The sequence below is a fragment of the Xenopus laevis genome, chromosome 8S (assembly GCF_017654675.1).
Source record: "Xenopus laevis strain J_2021 chromosome 8S, Xenopus_laevis_v10.1, whole genome shotgun sequence".
NCBI lineage: Eukaryota > Metazoa > Chordata > Amphibia > Anura > Pipidae > Xenopus > Xenopus laevis.
The window spans coordinates 76,245,392-76,264,732 of NC_054386.1; the positions used below are offsets into that span (position 1 = coordinate 76,245,392).

General features: G+C 39.3%; 1 protein-coding gene across 2 annotated transcripts; it reads right to left on the bottom strand.

Moving 5' to 3' along the window:
* Nucleotides 1-610: 610 nt before the first annotated feature.
* On the bottom strand, nucleotides 611-10,356 carry rap2c.S (RAP2C, member of RAS oncogene family S homeolog). Of its 2 annotated transcripts, XM_018231862.2 has the most exons (4): nucleotides 10,199-10,356; nucleotides 9,130-9,659; nucleotides 6,219-6,536; nucleotides 611-2,744 (listed from the first exon to the last, which is right to left on the bottom strand). In XM_018231862.2, exons 2-3 carry the CDS (start codon nucleotides 9,400-9,402, stop codon nucleotides 6,258-6,260), a joined length of 552 nt encoding a protein of 183 aa, XP_018087351.1. In that variant the 5' UTR covers nucleotides 9,403-9,659; nucleotides 10,199-10,356; the 3' UTR covers nucleotides 611-2,744; nucleotides 6,219-6,257. The 2 variants fall into 2 exon arrangements, with proteins under 2 accessions (XP_018087351.1, NP_001080480.1); NM_001087011.1 differs by lacking the exon at nucleotides 611-2,744 and having other exon boundaries at nucleotides 5,286-6,536; nucleotides 10,199-10,259.
* Between the last annotated feature and the right edge of the window lie 8,985 nt (nucleotides 10,357-19,341).

The following is a 19,341-nucleotide window of genomic DNA, read 5'->3' on the forward strand; positions in this document are numbered from 1 at the left end:
AGGCTACGCAGGGTAGGGTTTTATTCTAGTACGGGTTTGTTTCTCCTTTAAGTGCCATCATGGCATGAAACGCGCAACGCTACATCATTTATTGCGTTTTTTGTTAAATATACTTTTAATTGCATCAAGCATTGGAGTGAAGTCCGGCTTGTGTCAGTCCAATATGAATATCTAATTACCAAACACACCTCTCTGGCCGATTAAAAAGAAATAAATAATATAATACATGTTAAGCTGTGTGTGACCAACCTAGTGTTTGGAAGAAGATGCAGATGACAATACCCAGATCAAACTTACCGCATTTCACCAAAATGAAATACAGACTTTGGTCAATATCTGATCTGGGCCCAGACAACAAATGGATATTAAATCATTGATTACATGAACTGAAAATAAGTGAGTTTTGGTGCATTTTGTTTCCTGGAAGAGTTCATTTCATATACATATATATAGAATTGGAGAGGGCATCTTATATTTGTGTTATAAACCTCACATATCCCTGAACTGGGTGGGCAACCACAGCAATGGAGATTAGATCACTAACAAGAAGTCATCAGATCTCTGCAACCACAGAGCAAACCTTTTTTTTTTTAAATGCACATCACACATTCTAGAAAAGTCATGTTTAAAAACTGCAGTTCTGGTAAAGACCACGGAAGGCATTCGCTGTTTAAAGCACATTTTGGCTAGTCACTGCTTGCTAAGAGCACGGGCTGGCTAATTTGACCTGTGAGCAGGGACAGGCAGGTGCTCCTACACAATTGAACGCATACAAAGCAAATTTCAGGAGGGGGGGGGGTAGTAAAATCATTTTATTTGCACGTGACTTATATGTGCACAGGTGGGAAATATAAAAATGCCAAATGCCAAATTATATTACTTTGTAGATGCACAAGTAAAAAAAAAAAATAAGAATGAATATTGTAAAGCAGGTTGAAGACAGTTTTGGAAAAAAAACGCTTAAGACAGAAAAGGGTATATTCTCTAAAATAGAAATACATTATATAATTGTGTTCTTATCGCAGCCAAGGCCTGCATAACCCCACCAAACCATATCACAGATGGCCTTTAATCAAAGACAATCAGATGGCTAACCAAGAAGGTTTAGTTAAGCCATTTTTCATGTGTCATTTATTGTGTAGGCCAAACCAGTGCTTCGGCACATAAGGAAAGAAACAGGGGGTGTGCCAACTACTCCTGTACAACAACCATCATGAGAGTTACATTCCAGAAACAACTGGAAAGCCACCTCCTCTTAAAGGGAAGTGGCACAAGCCAAACGGGGCTATATTTACGGAACGCATTTTAGGACATCCTCCAGCCAAATACCTGTCCTGCATGCAATGTCCTACGGCTTAGGAATGCCGCTCGAGTGCTTTTACCGTCACTCATCCTCCAAATCTGCAGTCCTACCTCCATCCTCTACCCTCCCTTCTCAGTCGTCAGCCATACGAACTCCGCCCTCAGCCCTCAGTCTTCCTCCCTCAGTCCTCTTCCTTCCACCTTCCCTGCTCAGCCCTCTACCCTCAGCCTTCCTCTTTACCCTCCGCTCTCCCCCCTCAGAACTCTCTTTCCATCCATTAGTCTTCTCTCTAAGCTCCTAAAGTAGTGAGCGAGCATTTTCAGTCCTGCACTGCTTGGTCCACTCACAAAACCTTAGATGTCTATTGGCTGTGAAAAATGGCGCCAAATAGAAAAGCAGAAGTTAAAATATGTGAATAAAGCAGCGCAGGACTGAATATGCTCGCTCACCCCTGTAGGAGCTTATAGAGAAGACTGACGGATGAAAAGAGAGTTTTGAGGGGGGAGAGCGGAGGGAAAAGTGCGGAGGGATGAAGAGGTAAAGCGGAAGGCTGAGTGCTGAGCAGGGAGGGCAGAAGGCGGAGGACTGAGGGCGGAGGGAAGAAGGAGGGCTGAGGGCGTATGGCTGACAAGGGAGGGTAGAGGACGGAGGTATGACTGCAGATTTGGAGGATGAGTGACGGTAAAAGCACCCAATGCGGCATTCCTAAGCCGTAGGACATCGCTTGGAGGGCAGGTATTTCGCCGGAGGATGTCCTAAAATGCGTTCCGTAGATATATGCGCTAAGTTGCGCTTCTATGCAATTGTTTTTGGATCAGGATTTTCTGTAACCCAGTAAATATGGGACAGAGTGGCAAGGTTTTCAAGGAGGTCCAGTTCATATTGAGCAGCTTCACTTGACACACTTAACGTAAACAAAATCTCAAAAGTATTTACCGACCACTTTTAGGAGAAAACCAGCAAATTCTCCCGTTCAGCCACAGAGGAAAAAGGCAGAGCACTACAGAATGAAATGCTGCCGGCCTCTTTAGAGCTGATGGGATTCAGATGTGAGGAAATACATAGGAATAACCATGTGTTTAAGGCTCAAATTACCCTCTGATAAAACTTTCTTTTTAAAAGGCATTAAGTAATACTGAGTTTAAGTGTTTAATAAATACATGTTTCAGAAACGGATTAAAGAAATCAATTAAAAGTTTAAAAAAAAAAAGGGCATAGGCTTTTAAGTTGCTGCGGGGAAAGAGAGGAATCTCTAACGCATGGTAAATGTGCAATGCACAGCAGCTACAGGGGTGTGGTTGCTAAGGACACACTCCCTTAGCGTTCCATGGACTCTTGTGGCAATGTGCTATTTTGCAGACAGGTTCATTACGGCTCAGATCTGCAACCTGGGCTGTTAAGTTCTCCGAAGCGGTAGCTGTGCAAATTTCCTCTGAGTTATCTGTATGGGAGATAAAAAAAAATGAGGATCACAACAACACTTAGTAATGCCGTTTATAAACGTCGTTCAGTAAAGTAAATGTAAACAAATATTTTCAAAGTTTGTAGCTGGTTATGTAGCACCTACAAAAAAAAAAAAAAAAAAAAATTTGAATTCTGCAAGTCCTGTAGAAAGCCAAGAATGACACTTGAACGCGGTTAAATAACCTTTGCTTCCCTGCTATTTAAAGGGGAACTATTGCAAAAATTAAAATTTAATTTAAGCTTCCTCATACTGAAATAAAAAACTTTCGAAATAATAAATTAAAACTTTTATTAGAACATATTTTCTGAAATCATCAAGTTTATGTTCACTATCCCTCTCTCAACATCTGTTTCTCTTCATTCTGTCTTCATACAGCAGTTGGGTGTCAGATAGTCATTGACAGTTAGATCCAATATGTCTTATAGGGGGGCTCCTTTTCCTAGCAGATGTATTAGAGCTCACCAAAATAACGGATTCCAGTACAAACAAAATCTAAGAAAATAACTGCCTTTTGCAGAAATTCTGCATGTAGAGAGACATGATATCTGGTGATTTTAATAGAGTGACCTTTAATACATCTTCTAGGCAAAAGGAGCCTCCTATAAGATATATTGGATCATTTATCTGACACCCAACTCCTAAATGAAGACAACATGAAAAGTAAAAAAAAAAAAAAAAAGAATGGAAGGAACATGAAAAGTAACAGATGCTGAGAGAGGGATAGTGAATATAAACTTGATTATTTCAGAAACAATGCAGAATATTTAATTCATTGTATTTAGAAAGTTTCTTATTTCAGTATTATGAAGTTTATGACATTTACGTGATAGTTCCCCTTTAAACATGTGCGTTTTTACCCTATTTAACTCATGATAGCTTGCCAGTTTGCCATGGGAGCAACCATTTCATTAATATCCAGCAGTTGACCTGCCCATCTGTGACATCACCAGAGGGGACGGGGCAAGTACAAGAATATAAATAAGCAAATGGCAGAAGGGCACTGGAGGAATTGGGGGACGTCCCAGGGGTTTTGGGCCAGACCACATATCACTACTGAGGGCACATAGGGCGTATAACCCCTGGTGTTTTCCCTGGAACAATAAAATAGTGACTGTTATAACCATGATTACATTTATCAGAATTCTATTCTACATCCTCATACAAGGGGATGGGACTGAAAATGTCTTATCGAATCAGTGTGTATTTCCCTAGTACTGTTTAACACATTGATAAAAGTGGGCAGAATTCCATTATGACAAAAAAACATTAATTTGCCAAGCTCTAAACAGTACATAAATCATGTTTTGCTAGGAAATAAAACATGAGAGATACTGACACAGTTTTACATACGGTATTTATAAAATGCATAAGGTATGTCACCCCAAGATCTGATATCCTATAGCTGTCCTTTCTTCTAAAACCCAGTTTTTACCATTACAGCAGCCTCAATTTCCTAGCTTTCAACTCCTCTATAAGAAGCTCACTAGAAGGCCAGGTTTCAGCATGCTATCATGGGGAAAATGAGCAAAAACCTGGATTCTGGTATTCCATAGTGGCCAGGCCCAGACGTTATAGTTATAGGATAACTTCCAGTCTCTAGTGCAGTGATCCCCAACCAGTAGCTCGTGAGCAACATGTTGCTCACCAACCCCTTGGATGTTGCTCCCAGTGGCCTCAAAGCAGGAGCTTATTTTTTAATTCCAGGCTTGGAGGCAAGTTTTGGTTGTAGAAAAACCAGATGTACTGCCAAACAGAGACTCAATGTAGGTTGACAATCCACATAGGGGCTACTAAATGTCCAATCACAGCCCTTATTTGGCAGCCCAAGAACATTTTTCATGCTTGTGTTGCTCCCCAACTCATTTTACTTCTGAATGTTGCTCACGGGTTCAAAAGGTTGGGGATCCCTAGTGTGTGCCTTATAGGCACTGAACCTGTAAAACGCATTCAGACTAGGTATACACTGAATCCCCTATTTTGGATTTGGCCGAACCCCCAAAATCCTTTGCGAAAGATTTGGCTATACCGAACCAAATCCTAATTTGCATATGCAAATTAGGGGTGGGAAGGGGAAAACATTTTTTACTTTCTTATTTTGTGACAAAAAAGTCACCCAATTTACCCCCCCCACCTTAATTTGTGCATGCAAATTAGGATTTGGTTCAGGCTGGGCAGAAGGATTTGGCCAAATCCTGCTGAAAAAGGCCGAATCCTGAACCGAATCCTGGATTCAGTGTATCCCTAATTCAGACATGGCCAGGTTTATGCAGTGATCTCCTCTCAAGATACCATATTCAGTTACATTGAGTAGGAGAAACAACAGCCTGCCAGAAAGCAGTTCCATCCTAAAGTGCTGGCTCTTTCTGAAAGCACATGACCAGGAAAATAACCCGAGATGGCGCCTACACACCAATATTACAATTAAAAAAATACACTTGCTGGTACATTAATGACATTTTATATTGTAGAGTGAATTATTTACAGTGTAATTTAGAAATAAAAACTACATCATAAAAATCATGACAGAATCCCTTTAATAATAATACATCTGCTTTTATAAATGCTGCCAATCAAACCTCTCCAAAAAGAAACCGGCAGCTTACCACCACAGGCTCTCTACTACGGCTACAAATTACTCTAGGGCCTTTGCCGCTCATACACAGTACAATTACTGTTCAAGAGGAGAGTGTAAATGAACACTGCTGGTAAGTTGATGTGGGTTACTAGACCTGCGTAAACTTTGTAACTTTTATTACAATACTCCTATAAAACTTCAAAATAAACTAGGAATGATTAGGGGCCCTCCCCCCCAAACAAAGTAGGTCTCTATAAAAAGATATTGCATGAACCAGCTCATATGTAAAATCCTGCTTCATGTAAATAAACCATTTTCATAATAATATACTTTTCTAGCAGTATGTGCCATTGGGTAATCATAAATAGAAATTTGCCATTTTAAAAAATAAGGGCCTTTCCCCGGGATCGTACTATTCACTGTGCACACAAACATACCAAACAAACTATACTTGTTAGGTCACATGAGCCAATTAACAGACAGAGTTGTGTCTTTTGCTTGAACACTTCTTCCTGTTACAGTTAGAGCTGCAGTATTTCTGGTCAGGTGATCTCTGAGGCAGCACACAGACCATCACTAAATGGGGGTTCAAGGCAAGAGATGTAAAAGGGCAAGATTTACCAAAATATATAGACCAATTTGGTAAGATTCTTTAATACTGTATGCCACTTAATATGATATAAACTATCTGTTGCTTAAGTGTTCATTTTGGGGGAATGGTTTTACTTAATCGACTAAGTACTTTGAAATATTTTTTTCACAATCAGGGTCAAAACAACTGTTTTTGCCAGGAGATCTTACTTTAGATCTAATACACCCTCAAATTGCTACCATTTTGAAACAAGCAATCCAGTAAATACTCCTCTTCCACCAACCTGCTCTTTATGGCCATGATTGAGGTCCCTCCTAATGTCTCATTGAACAGTGCAAGTTGTACAACACTGATCCTGTTTCTCAGGCAAAGATGCATAGTTCATTTGCCTCACAATTTCAGCAAACAGTTCGTCCACCATTGTCTTGCTTTTAGCAGAGGTCTCAATGAACGGACAACCCCACTCTTGAGCAAGGGACCGTCCCTCTGCTGCCATAACTTCTCTCTCTGACTCCAGGTCCACTTTGTTTCCAACTAGGATGAGAGGGACCTTTTCATATCTCTTGACTCTAACGATTTGGTCCCGCATTGGCTTTATGTCCTAGATAAAAGGAAGAGGTCATAAGTGAAAAAAATAAAATAAAAAATCATTGACAGAACAAAAAGCTAACCGGCAAAAAAAATTTTTCTAATTCTTAAATGAGACTGCAAGATATAGAGTCTTCCTAATTTAATAAAACACAGACCATCCCGTGTGGGTATCAACAAATTCTAACTGAATTTTCTCACTGCCAAGAAACATCTGTAATATTGCTTTCTCTCAACTGCTATAATGTATGATTTTAGTCTATTTGGCACCTCCATAGAGATATTAAAATGTTCTATAAAATATCCCATGTACCATTAAAGGAACAGTAACATCAAAAAAGGTGTTTTAAGGTAATACAAATATAATACAGTGTTGCCCTGCACTAGTAAAACTGCTGTGTTTGCTTTAGAAACACTACTATTGTTTATATAAATAAGCTGCTGTGTAGCAATGGGGGCAGCCATTCAAAGGAGAAAAGGCTCAGGTTACACAGCAGATAAGCTCTGTAGAACATAATGGTGTTATCTGTTATCCACTATTTAACCTGTGCCATATAGCCTTTTTTCAATTTCCACCATTGCTACACAGCAGCTTGTTTATATGAACTATAGTAGTGTTTACTGAAGCAAACAGATCAGTTTTACCAGTGCAGGGCAACACTACATGATATTTTCATTACTTTAAAGGGGACCTGTGTCCCAAAAAGAAATATTCCAAATCCTATTTTATCACATTAGTCAAGCAAAAAAAAACAAAAAACTCTAATTAAGCTATATAAATAATTTAATCTTGTTTCCTTCGGTCTGGGGTTTCATAATTATAGCAAGAAGGCAGTAGCCATTTTGTGGATACTGTTATCAAGACAAGCCTTGTGTCATCTCAGAATCTTGTTTGTGCACCAGAATGGGGGACCTGATGTCCATCCCCATGTACTGGCTACACAATTAAATGGCAGAGGGAGGGGGGAATGTGGGGAGAGCAGTGACATCTAGGAAAGAGGAGGGGCAGACAATATTTGATTGAAAGCTGAGATTTTTAAATGAGTTTATGAATGCTTTAATAAAAGAATTTGGATTTCATGTTTAATTTGAAAAATACTTTTATTATACAGTTCCACTTTAAAACACTATCATTTATTGTGACCCCATACCTGTAATGATATTCCCCAACCCCCCCAATCCCTTCTCAAAGATTTATGGGACACTTTCCTCGTGCAGCAGTGTGATTGGAGAAACAAATCCACCAGGTCCATGGAGTGATTGTATATCTAACTGCATATAATATATGGGATTTTATTTTATACATCTTTTTCAATCACAAGGTCTAATGCACAGGGCCATCTTTACATTCTATATCGATTAGTAATCTGAATGTTTGATGTATACTCTCTTCTATGGTACAGTGCTGCACATTATGTTGGTGATTTATAAATACATGTTAATAAAGGCCTCCTGCACAGCCAAGGGTTCCATTGACCTTTTAAATTAGATCATTTTTATATCAGTTGGTCCCTAGATAAGTGGAATAGTTGGTAATTGCCCTACTACATTGAAAAAGCTGGAAATTAAAATATCCAGTTCCCTTCTATTAAAGGTAGTAGTCATGTTCAGGTCGACTGCTGCACAAAGGGGCATATTTATGAAAGAGTGAAGTTAGAGATCTCACAGTCCGCTAGAGTGAAATTCCGCCACTCTCCATTCATTTCTATGGGATTTTTAAAAGAGTATTTATCAATGGGTGAAAGTTAAAATTCACCCTTTGATTAATAAGTCTTTCAAAATCCCATAGAAATGAATGGAGAGTGGCGGAATTTCACTCTAATGGACTTTTCTATGACTTTTCATGATTTTCAATGGTTTCGGACCATTCCCTTAGCATAGCCCACTGCTCTTCTGCTGATCTTTCTGACTACTTTGCTGAGCTGGCTGACTACTGTTACTTTGTATCAACACTCAGGACTCGATGCAAGCGGGCCAGGCTCTGCGTGTTTATTACAAAGTTACTTTATAATAAACACGCAGGGCCTGGCCCGTTTGCATCGAGTCTTGAGTGTCGGTAATTTTCTTCCTTACCTAAGTCTATTGGGTATGAGGGTGCCCTTCTTTACTGAGCACCGGACCAATATCCTTTGAGAGGCCAGGGTGTGCTGGTGGGTTTTCCTTTTGGACTTTGCATCAACAGCCATATGTCCTTCAAACCCCACAATTCCCTGATTCACACATGATTTCAATAACGAACAGAACATCACAGGGCAATGCATTGTGGGTTATGTATTTCCTGCATGCTGTCTGTAAGCTGTGGAGAAGTTGTTACAATGTGTAACATCAGTGTTTAGTCCCTCCTTCCCTGCCAGGATTTCAAATGATGCAGAAAGAGAAGAACTGTTAAACAGCTGGATTTCAGCATAGAAAATTGTGTTAATTCATACTTTTTGAAGAAACAGGTAATTATGATGGATATATTAGGGGTTTCTGTGTTACGTGGGCCTTTTTATCAAATTTTGGTTTGGAAGCCGGAGTTCCCCTTTAAGCAATTTATAGATTAGCGGTCATGTGACACTGTCATTTATACTCGGCACTGTATGTGAAAGAACTGGTTATCTCACCTGGAATGACTGTTGATTTACCAAGCTGTACACCAAGATAAAGCCCTGGCCATTCTTAATGTATAGATCCCTCATGGATGCAAACTGTTCTGTGCCTGCTGTGTCCAAGATCTCCAGCACGGAGGGTGAAGAGTCCACCTCAATTTCTTTGCGATAAAAATCCTCAATTGTAGGATCATACTTTTCAATAAAGGTGCCCGTAACAAACTGGACTGTCAGGGCTGACTTCCCGACCCCGCCGCTGCCTAACACCACCACCTTGTACTCCCTCATGGGCTCGGACAAGTGGGGTCCCACAGCACATGCACCACGTCAGGAAGGTGGAAGATGGTGTTAGCGTGCTGCCTTAGAACTGAAGCTGTTCATATACGTTTCTAGAAAGTGTTCTTATCTAGGGATACTGTTGGAATGATCCTTCTTGATGATCCAGAGTACAAAGGGCCGTTCCTTTTGGTCCAATACCAGGAAGCAGTTCAATTTCCAGTGCGAGCAGCAAGGCGAGTTCCTTCTCCTGAATTGTGACGTCACAACTAATAGGATAAACGCAAGGAAACAGGTTATCTATTCCAATAAGTAATACAAGTATCAAAGTAAACAGACTGTGCGCTGCTATTTCACTCTATTACTCTAAGAAGGAAATGAACCCCCACCCATGTTTATTGTTTTTGTCTTTAAATTCACAGGCACAAGTTATATTTACTGATGTCAAGCAGGACCTTCACAGACTACTCATTCAGCCAGACAGACTCTTTAGAGCCCCTTTAGGTCACCAATGCTGAATGGGTCAATTTTGGCTGATTTGATCAGTTTCCTCTGCCAAAAATCTCATTATTCGGAGCCTTGTTGAGGAATGAGCAGGAGAAGCAAATATGTTGGTATATTTGAGGCTCCTGACCCAGTCAATACAAGTCAATGACTACTCGAGTATATGCAGCAAGTTGAAGGGCATAGTAACAGCACAGAGGCCCCTTTACATTAATAAATGCACAAACTCGAAATGCCGCTAAGGACAATGGCCGCTTTTCAGGACACTCCCGATTTGACTAACACATCCCGGGTGGCTACTTACACGCCCCGCGAAGCTGTTGATTGCAGCCCCCTTAGCGCCTGCCTGTCTTACAGGAAATCCCGACGCCACAAGTCTCGTCACGCGAGAGTGTGGCGTCACGATACACGTAAGCGTAATGACGCGTGACGTAGCCGTCTTCTGGGCGTGACAAACAGAGACTGAGTTACCCAGGGCCTTACCGGAAGCAGTTGCAATCCAGCTCCCAATCCTTTGCGCTGCTCGCACCTCCTACTTTTGTTAGAGGACTTTTGTTTCGCATTGTCTGTTTGGCTGTCGTGCCCTCTGCTACCTCAGCTTCCAATATTATTTAACAGTCTATTATAATTTGCTCAGACCTCTACGACTTTTGCCAGGGAACTAAAAAAACAAATGTATTTCCTGGTTGCCAGTGGTATCTGCCATTACAGAGTCTTTCGCCACAGCTTGTCCAAAAAAAGGAAAGAGTTGCTCGGACTAGGGAAGTGAAATGAAGGAATGCATTGAGCTTGGGGTTAACAAATCTTCCTTAGGGTTGCCACCCTTTCTGGAAAAAATACCGGCCTTTTTATATATTTATCTTTTTTCCCCTAAACCACCTGGCCGTTATTAGGCAACCCTATCCTCAAGCCAATGAGGGGAACAAGATTTCTCCAAAAAAAAAAAGATTTCTTCAATTGTTATCTAAGGGCCTCGCAGCAAAAACTTTATGGGCCCTGCACTCCTCAAACGAATTCTGAAATAATTCCTGAATGGTCTGCTTTTGCCGCGACACCCCAGCAGGGTGAACACTTCAGATTCCCTAAAAAACTGGTCAGGACAGGCGTCATTTTTATTTGATTTAGTCTGAATGTCTGAATGTCCAAAACAGAAAAAAATGTTTTATTTTTTTTTTTACTATATAACCCACTATAGATTTAGTGGGAGAAAAAAAAACAAATTTTTTTTGGAATTTATTATACCCCGGGTATGGAAAAAGTCAGAATCCGAAAATCCGGCGTCTCAGACCTACTGAGGTTGCGTTTAAGACAATGAGAGAAGTCCCGAAGATATCGTGATCTGCGCTGGGTTTCGTCTAACAATCCGAAGATTTGTGGTTTTTCGGGCAAATACTGAAAGAATTTAGTTTTCGTACCTCGATTCGTACGATGAGATCTTTGCGTCTATGGCCAGCTTTAGACTCACAGCTTAAAGGGCAATTCACCTTCATTAGCAAAACTGTAATTGAAAACAACATGTTCAAACTTTTCATTACCTGCCAAATTTTGTAAAATGAACATGGTAATTTGGGGGTGTGGCCAAACTAATTCACACTTTTTTGCCCCTCTTTTTATTTCCAAAATGTTGGGAGGTATGTTCAGAGTCATCATGTACAACATTGTGGAATAGAGAGTACATATTCACAAGTCACATAGATAACAATGTTTTGCAATTCCCACACGGGAAGGAGACACCCCCAGACTCCCCAAGGGGGGCAGTCATTTTTTCAGCCATAAGTGTCCCGGATAGGGTCCAATCCGAACAGCCTCTCGCTATGTATGTCGTTTTTATGCAAGGGCAATATACAATTGATAGTATAGCTTTAGTATGTTCCAACCTAAAGATTCCAATGTTTGTAAAGCTAATGAAAGATAGACTTTTAGAAGTGACAAGGTGCTTGATTTTTTTAACTTTGAGGTATGGAATTATAGCCACTTATTATTATTATTCTCTATAAAAAGCTGGTACAACTCTTTGTTTCAAAGGGGGGTGCAGCAAACTGAAGGTGATTTCTTATTGGGTAATGCAGTCTGCTGGAGACAAAGGGGCAAATTCACTTAAGTTTTGCCACTCTCCGCGCCACTTCACTAGGCACAAATTCGTTACCACTACGCTTATTAACTAAAATGCGAAGTTGCGTCTCAGCAGCTGAATGCTGGCAAATTTTCTTTAGTGTTACTTCGGCTGGGCGAGCATTTCATTATAAATTTTCGCTGGTGTTCATTTCTGCCTAGTGAACCGTTGCTAGCACTCTTGCACTAAGGTTAATTTGAATAGGGCGGGTACCTAAAAGTCATATGGATTTCTTTTTTAGTAATGTTGGTGCAAATGCTTGAACCACTTTTTCAATTTACAATTTACCACGTTTTTTTTTTTTTTTTTTTTTTAAAAACTCCTGTTTCTCTGTAATAATAGAACAGTACATTGTACTTGATCCCAACTAAGATATAATTAATCCTTATTGGATTCAAAACCAGCCTATTGGGTTTATTTATGGGCAGATTTATCAAAGGTCGAAGTGAATTTTCGACTGAAAATAAAATTTGAATTTCGAGCTATTCTTTGTGTAGTTCTACTAGGAAATAGTCCAAATTCGATTTGAATTTGAAAAAACATAAAAAACATGAGTATCAACATTTATTTACTGGTTCTTTAAAAATTCGACTTTGACCATTCGCCATCTAAAACCTGCCGAATTGCTGTTTTAGCCTATGGGGGACCTCCTAGAACCCATTTGGTGTCAATTGGTGGACTCTTTTTTTTTTTTTGTTTGGGAAAAACGTCGAATCGAATGCGCTATTCCTTCGATACGTACAATTCAAATTCGGCCGAAAACTGACCTATGCGAATAAAAACTGACCTATTCAACCAAAAAAAACTTCGACTTAATTTCAGTTGGTCTTTTAGAAGTTTTTTCAATTCGATAAATTTGGCCCTTAATGTTTACATGATTTTCGAGTAGACTTAAGCTGGCCATAGACGTTGAGATTTTCTCGGAACGAACGTACGATTGTACGAATTTACCATCAACTAAAAAGACCAATTTACCAGGAAAACTTGGCCCTGCAAAAATAGATAGAATGCACCGGGACCGACAAAGATTTTTTGACCTGGCCAATCAATTTCCTGACAGATGTCGGCCGAAAAATCATAAGATGTACGATCGAATCCCACTAACCGCATGATAATTTCGAAGGATTGGTCGGACTTCCCTAAAATCGGTTGTTCGGCAATAGGAATCGTCGTGTCTATGGGGAGCTTAAAGGTATGAAGATCCAAATAACAGAAAGATCCTTCATCCGGAAAACCCATGTCCGGAGCATTCTGGATAACAGGTGCTATACCTGTACTATGACACAGTGTTTCTTAAGAAGCTCAAGAAAAGACAGCAACAAAAAAAGATAAATATAGCACAGTAATTTTTTTACTTTTTTTGTAATACCCTTTTGTGCTCCACTTTCCTTAGTTACTCATACGTGAAACCAGTTTTTTTTTTTCATTTAGCAGTGGTAAAACTGTGGGATAGGGTTAACTACTCTTTACACCTACTCAAAAGTGCTTCTACACCAGGGGAGGGTGGGTCTTCACTTCGGGGACCCTTTGAAATAACTTTTTTGGGAGATGGTGGTATCTACAGGTTTCCCCTGTGTCAATAGGTGCAGCACTGCCCATTTAATAACTGACGGCAGGAAGAACTGAGCAGTAGTAAGTGCAACTCTATGGAAGTGCAATGAAATTGGTTTTACACACAAGTCTCTGCAGGGAAAAACAAGTTGCCCACTGCCCTTGTGGATGCAAATGAGCCCTCATATATATGTTTATAGTGAAATGTTTCCTTTTGCTCTTTCAATATTTCTTTGCCACAATTATATGTATTCGGAAAACTTGAATAGCCAGAATTTATTAAAGGAAAAAAAAACACCAGGGCATATTTATCAAGGGTCGAATTTCGAATTGAAAAAACTTCGAAATTCGAATTCAAAAAGACCAACCGAAATGAAGTCGAATTTTTTTTGGTAGAATAGCTCCGCATTCGGCTAAATTTGAATCGTACGAATCGAAGGAAAATCGCATTCAATCGTATTTGAATTGAAGTTTTTCCCAAAAAAACCTTAGATTTAGACAGTTCTAGGAGGTCCCCCAAAGCCTAAAACAGCAATTCAGCAGGTTTTAGATGGCAAATGGTCTTAAGTCCAATTTTTAAAGAGACAGTACATGATAAACTTTGATATTCAAATTTTCTTCAAATTTGAATCGAATTTGGACTATTCTCTAGTCGAAGTACACAAAAAAGTAGCTTGAAATTCAAATTTTTTTCATTCGAAAATCCACCTCGACCTTTGATAAATATGCCCTATAATGTGCAATTAGTAACAAAAAGAGTTATAACATTTTTTAGTATTTCTAATATAGCTATAAAGTCAGCTACTTACTTTATTGCCTTCCATTCAGAGCACAAGGGTCAGTTTGTGTGAGTAGCATTGGTATTTGGTTGCACATATCCATGCAGAGCCTTTTCCATCCATCCCAGGTCTCATCAGGGGAAGCTCATTCTGTGTAACTTCTGTGTAGCATTCATTTATTTCAGTGCTGTCCAATTTATATGGTACAGAGGGCCGGAATTTTTCTAATCTACATGGTGGAGGGCCGATAATGGAAGCCAGTGTTAGCCACTTCCTGTTTTTAGACCACACCCACTTTAAACCACACCAATGTTACCACAAGGCCATGTCCACATTAATAGCACACCAAAAAACCAAATGGTTGGTGCTCACTGCAGGGATCAGGGCTGGAACTAGGGGTAGGCAGAGTAGGCGGCTGTCTAGGGCACTCTCATTGAGGGGCGCACTTTTAATGGGGTTTTTTTCTTTTTTTCTTCAAGCGTTTATTTAATAATTTGTTTCAGTAATCATGGTCACTCAGTCCGGTGGATCAGATTTATTTAATGGCAGTCGCGGGCGCTTTGATTTCCGAAGTCACCGAAATTGCCTCACGAGGAAACTTCGAGCAACTTCGGAAATCGAAGCGCCGCAAGTGCATTGGCACAGGCGATTTTTCATTTTAGCGGGGGGAAGGCAGCTCGGGGAGATAGTCACCCTGAAGAAGAGGCGATTAATCGACAGGCGACTAAATCTCCCCCGAATCTGCCCATGTGCCCCTGCCCTAAGGATTTCTTGTCCTTTATGAACACCATGTATTTGACATAAGCAAATTAATATTGGTTCCGCCATTTCTTCAACAAACTATATTTGGCATCAGATTGCAGTAAAGTACAGTAGGATTCTAAAATCAGGTAAACACACAACCAAGAATTTAATATACTTTATTAAAAGATCAAAAAATAAACAACAATATAGAAGTAACATACTAAAATGAGTAGCATTATGCACATCTCTAAAGCACATACAAGCACTACAGCAATATAGTCTGGCAAAAAAAATTTAAAAACATACATCCTGTTGGTAGCAGTTGAGGGAATGAATAATTAATACATTCTAGAGTTGAAAAACAGATCCGTTTTGTTCTTTTTTTTTTAGATCCAAGCTGTCAATAACACAGAACATTACGTATGAAAAGAGTGAACATTCAATAGCAACTGGCAATCCCCAAAAGTAGGACTTACTTTAAGTGCTGGAGAGAGAAAGAGAAACTGGTTGCTAATAAGGTCAGCTCTGGTTGAAAGGCCCCTTTTCTGTATTAATTCATACATTTGTGGGTAATAAACACCCTTGCACTTTGCTTTTATATTAAGTTCACTATGTTACCCTGAGCAGCACTGGGGGGCTTGCAAATCTTTTTAAAAAATGGAATAAGAAGCCGATTTGCAAAAACTTGAACTATATTAGACTGTTTTATTCCTATAGACCAGGGGTCCCCAACCTTTTTCACCCGTGAACAACATTCAGATGTAAAAAAAGTTGGGGAGCAACACAAAAACGTAACATTTTCCTGGGTGATGTGATTAGCTATTGGTAGTCCCTATGTGGACTGGCAGCCTACCGTAGGCTCTGTTTGGCAGTACATCTGGTTTTATGCAACCAAAACTTGCCTCCAAGCCAGGAATTCAAAAATAAGCACCTGCTTTGAGGCCGTTGAGAGCAACATCCAAGGCGTTGGAGAGCAACATGTTACTCACAAGCTACTGGTTAGGGATCACTGCTATAGACATTGGGAGCCTCTAAATGTTGACTTTGGAGTTCAGCATTCACAACTCCAGACCTGTAGGAAAATGCTTGATTTATTCTCTAGGGTAGAATTTTGCTATTGAAAATGTTTTTCTAACAAGGCCACTAAAAAAACTGAACACGATACAAAGAGAATAATGTGGTCCAAGTTGTCCTTGCTGTCAGATTGTACCATTGTGTCCTTCCTTTCTGTAATACATTAGGCGCCCAAGAGTTCTCAGCGCAGTGCATAGCTATTTTGCTTTCAATATATTGATGATTATGTCAAAAAAGTATTTGCTCAAGTTGCTATTGTTTAAATGCTTTTTGTGTGCACTCTTGCATTATAAACATGTCCCTCCTTGTAAATATTATATGACATCTGCAAAATGGTACACTCCAAACACATTGTTCATCCCTCCTCTGCTAGGATATAACAATCTTTATTTGTGGCTCCCAACAGTATTGTAGAACGGTTTACCGTGCACAGTAGAATAGAGCTAGAATAGTATAACTTCTACGTCAGGTTACTTCATTCTGTTGTGTGTGACGAATAAACAAAACAAGAAAAGAAACCAAAGCATCATTTTCACGAATGGGGCGATTCCTGCAAGTGCCAAAACAGATAGAAGTGATTTGTAACCACGAAGAGAGTCAGTGAAGACCATTAGCAAAGGTGTTTAAATGCATAATATTAATGTTAGTGCAAAACGATTGTCATGTGGTGTAAGAACTGATAAAGTTGCAGAGTTCGCAACAGTATCATTCCGCCCCGCAAGGAAATTGCCTGTTATCCTGTAACTCCACATCAGTTTAGGTTATAAACAATATAGGGGAGAGCTCTTTGGTACCCTAGCTTTGAAATAATAGTGACATTTTTACACATTGCGATCAAGAAAAAGGACCTACAGCCGGACTGCATACAGCAGCTGCAATGTAACAGCAATGTTTTCTGGAGGTATTCTCTTAGTAGTTAGATTAATTAAATCTTGGTACATGCATTGAAGTCGATGGGCAACAATTTTTTTCACCCATTGGAGTCTATGGGCATCAGTTTTGCGGTGAAACTCTGCAAAAAAATGTGCTCATCACTATCTATAAGGCATCACCAGCCAAATAGCTACATATAATGCAAATATTGTTGTGAACGTAGTGGGGCTCATTTATCAACACTGGGCAGATTTGCCCTTGGGCAGTTACCTATAGCAACCAATCAGTGATTAGCTTTTTAAAGCCAGCTGCAAGTAGAACAGTGAACACAACAATCTAATTGGTTGCCATCGGTCAATATGCCCAGTGTTGATAAACGATCCCCACTGTATTTTGATTGGGCTTGGAATTCAAACCTAAGAATAATTCATGATAAGGGATTTAGGATATGAGTAGAACCCAAGAGAGACATCCTGGCCTTATAATTGCACAGGTGCTAATACTAGGTCATTTCTAAACATTTCTATGAAAGAAACAACTGAACAGGACAGTGCCAGCAAATTGTGGGAAGTTGGAAAATATACCGTCATCCTACCCTAAAACAAGATGATGGGATTTACAAGTGACAGGCAAATATCTTTGCATCTGCAAGAGAAACCAGCAGTGATGGGGCAGCTAGTGATCTTCACACATGGACTCTAATCTTCAAAGGTACACAGTAAGTTGCTGTGACATGATCAAGCAATAGCAGTACGGTCAAATTACTAAGCTAATTATAGCTGGCTACAATTGATTTCATTTGGACAAACTACATACACGTAGGGGGTTATTTACTAAATTCTGAATGCAAAAATCACAAAGAATTCATGATTTTTTAAAATAAAATCGGACTTTTTTTTAAAAAAAAAATTCGGAATTTGTTAAAACCCCGAGGATGGAAAAGTCCAAACCTGAAAATCCGGCATCTCAGACCTGTCGAGGTTGCATATACCTGTAAGTCAATGGGAGAAGTCCCAATGATTTTTCCATGTGCGATAGGTTTCGTGCAATACCCTGAAGTTTTCGGGTGAAAATTCAGAAAGAAAATCGTGAAAATCAGATGAAAAAATCGGATTTTTTTCTGCAAAGCTAATTTTCAAGAAAATTTTTATAATAAATAAGCGTAAAAACCCCGAGCGGATTTGATCAGAGTTTGTAGCAGAAAATATTGAGATGAATTTGGACTTTGATAAATAACCCCCCTACAAGTATTGCAGTAAGTACAGTTTATCCGCAGGACAATGCAACCCATCTTTAATCAGCATTAAGAAGATTAATCTTTAGGGTCTACATATTGTAGAACTGGTTACATATATTTCCCAGGTGCTGCATATTAAGCTATGGCGAGCTACAAAGCTTTTGCAACGGCAACGCAACATCATACTTTTGCTCTGAAGTTTTCATAGCAAATCACCTTCTTTTCAAAGCCTTTATTAATACATATCTCTTTTACAAACATTTCCTGTGTTTTTTTTTTATGGATTTATATTCAAAATATGTTCCAAGATTTTTTTTTTCTTTTTATTATGCATGGACTATGTACATAAGTGCAAAAAAGGTGAGTCTCACACATTCGTACACTAATCGAATCAGTTTAACTGCAGCATATTTGTATCTTCAACACTGTTGAAGCAGCATTTCATGTTTGGGGAGAAAGAAAAAAATGTTCCCCCAGAAAATAAACACATTTTGCAGTTATACTCAGTATCTCTACATTATTCAACCAACATGTTCCGTTTTTGAACAAAAGTAATACATGTAAAAAAAAAAAAGAAAGAAAAACCTCACATTGCCAAAAAAATTCTTGTCAAGTCTGCGGTCGGTGACCTTTTGCTTTTATAGTGAATTAGAAAGCGTCAAGTCTAAGGGGCAGATTTATCAAGGGTCGAATTGAATTCGAGGAAATTTTCGAAGTAGTAATTTTTTGGATACTTTGACCATCGAATAGGATACTACGACTTTGAATTTACTTCGAATCCGATTCAAAGTAAAATAGTTTGAATATTCAGATATTAAAGTGATACTGTCATGGGAAAAAAAAACTTTTTCAAAATGAATCAGTTAATAGTGCTGCTCCAGCAGAATTCTGCACTGAAATCCATTTCTCAAAAGAGCAAACAGATTTGTTTATATTCAATTTTGAAATCTGACATGGGGCTAGACATTTTGTCAATTTCCCAGCTGCCATGTCATGTGACTTGTGCCTGCACTTCAGGAGAGAAATGCTTTCTGGCAGGCTGCTGTTTTTCCTTCTCAATGTAACTGAATGTGTCT